General features: G+C 40.3%; 1 protein-coding gene across 1 annotated transcript; it reads left to right on the top strand.

Annotated features, from left to right (window-relative positions):
- Positions 1-482: 482 nt before the first annotated feature.
- Positions 483-1,049, top strand: LOC115888679. The gene has a single exon (XM_030908459.1). The coding sequence runs from the start codon at positions 483-485 to the stop codon at positions 1,047-1,049; it is 567 nt and encodes a 188-aa protein (XP_030764319.1).
- Positions 1,050-2,618: the final 1,569 nt, after the last annotated feature.

Below are 2,618 nucleotides of genomic sequence, written 5' to 3'. Positions count from 1 at the left end.
AACTTGGAAGATTCCATCCGCAACCTGGAATGGAAATCTTGCAATGGTCTAGGACACTCGAAGAAGTTTCTGAGGGCTTATGATCAATAAAAATCACAGATCTTCTGGGTCGAGTAAGAACAATCTTCGGATTGTCACGGGGTTTTTAACAGGACACTGTCTCATCAATGAACACCTCAGTAGATTGAAACTAAGAAGAAACGGCGAATGCAGATTCTGTGGGGAAGATGGTGAAACACCAGTACACCTCATCACTGAGTGCGCCGAGACGACAACCATTCGTGCCATGAATTTTGGTACGACTGATATTGGAGATGAAGAACTACCCTCTATAAAACCGTCCCAGATACTGGCTTTTGTCAAAGCCCTGGGACTGTATGATGAGTTATGATTCAAGAAAGGGGGACACAATGGATCTGTAAGGTCGAAGTGATTAACCCCCCTCCCACTCATTCTGGGACTGGAAGAAGAGATGTGGGGGAATGGGCATCCCTGTAGGAGATGACTGTTTGGTTACATTGAATTTTACCGATGATCGGGTGGTCATAGCTCAAGATACTTACAACCTTGAATTCATGATGAGCAGATTAAATTCGGCATACACGGAATGGGGCCTTACTGTGAACATTGATAAAACGGAATATCTAGTGACCAATTCAGATGATAAATTTGACATTTTTATTACTGACAATGTAAAGCTCAGACAGGTTGAATGGTTTAAATATTTGGGGGCACGTATAACCAAAAAGGGACTGGACAAAACAGAAGTATCTGCTAGAATAGAACAAGGGCGGAAGATTATAGGAGCACTGAATGGCATCTGGTGGGATAAAAACACAAGACCAAACACAAAAGTACATATTGGAAGAGCCCTAGTGGAGTCGGTAGTAACTTATGGGTGTGAAGTTTGGACCTTAAAAGCTGAACAAAAGCGAGCTTTGAATGCACTCGAAATGGACTATTTGAGACGCAGTGCGGGAGTATCTAAACTGGACAGAGTTAGGGACGTGTGGAAATCAGAGCCAAAACGGATGCCACACAGACAGTAGTGGATAGAGTCGATCGGAGGGGCCTTAAGTGGTTTGGACACTTGCTACGCATGGAATACCAAAGATGGCCCTACCGTATCTACAGCTGGTCACCTCCTGGAAAAAGGAAAAGAGGACGGCCTAGAAGATCTTGGAATGAGGCCATCAGAAGGGCAATGGAGGACAGTAACTTGGAAGAGGAAGATGTTCTTGATCGTAAGAGGTGGCGGTTAGGCGTGGGGATGCGACGTTAGTTGCGACAACCCTGGAGTATATATATAAAAAATAACTATTTTTTGCATAAACATTAACTTTCTGACAAGTTTAACGATCAGTTACAAAATTACGTGTTTGCCAGAATTTCAATGTAAAGACATCGAGTTGGCGAGTCATCAACTCGAGGGAGGAGGGCCATGGTCAGATCCTCACAATAGGAATTAACCTGAAATCCAAGGAAGCAATAGAAAATGAGAGATATATCCTCTATTATAGATCCGGGACATTATATTTGTTAGTAGCAGTTTCTAAGGAACTTGACTTATCAACCTCTAGAATAGCCTATTATGCCCTTTTTGAGTCACATCTTCGTTATGCCCTTCCATTCTGGGGTACTTGCTGCGCAACAAAATTTGATCGTATTTTCAAACTTCAAAAGAGAGCAGTTCGATATTTATTGGGACTGAGCAGTAGAACTCACTGCCAGAATTTCTTTAAAAATTTCAACATACTGACTCTTCTTTCTTTATTCATTTTTGAATCCGTTTGCTTAATCCGCAAGCACATATCTGCTATTCCCGAAAGGTCATCTCACAACTATCCATTTAGGAATGCGGAGCACGATCTTTATCTGCCAATCCCGAGCTCAGAACTAGCTAAAGGTTCAATACTTTACAATGCCAAAAAATGTACAATCATCTGCTGTTGAATATCAAGTCGCTTTCATTCTTTCCCGCATTTCGCAAAGCTCTGAAAGCATACTTACCGGAGAGAGCCCTATATGCGGTAAACGACTTTTTTGTTGATGTTTAATCATGAACAATTTTGAATTTTAAAATTTTGATCATCTCACACACTGGTCAAAGGTCGAGTATTTAATATTTTATAACTCTTAAAATTATATCCATTTACAATTTTCCTATTGTAAAATTTTATTGATACGCCTTTTTTTTGTGTTCTGCTGTTAATGACTTATTTTTTTTTTTGAATTGTATTATTTGTATATTTTTTGTGCTTTTGTTTGTTTTGTAAATGGTTTGTCGATGAAGCTATTTAGGCTTTTTGCACAATATAGCGTTATTTTATTTTATTATTATTTCATAAATAAAACTACCTTCCCTAATTGGAAGAAAAAATCAAAGTAAGTTTAAGGGCCTATTCACACATCCCAAACATTTTCAGTTCTTTTGCCGTACCGTCTCAGTTTGATTTAGTTAATATCTATGACGGATCTTCCCCTAGGAGATGCAAGACCTTGTCGTTGGTGGGGAAGCTCCTGGTCAGGTGCTGGGGGGAATCCCCTCTAGCACTTGGCTTGGTCTAAGAAGCATCTCACTCATCGTCTTGTCCCTGACTGTAGTGTCGTGGCCAGGG

This window comes from Sitophilus oryzae, unplaced genomic scaffold, assembly GCF_002938485.1.
Source record: "Sitophilus oryzae breed Bouriz unplaced genomic scaffold, Soryzae_2.0 scaffold_806_pilon_pilon, whole genome shotgun sequence".
Lineage (NCBI taxonomy): Eukaryota > Metazoa > Arthropoda > Insecta > Coleoptera > Curculionidae > Sitophilus > Sitophilus oryzae.
This window is presented reverse-complemented; position numbering and strand designations above follow the sequence as displayed.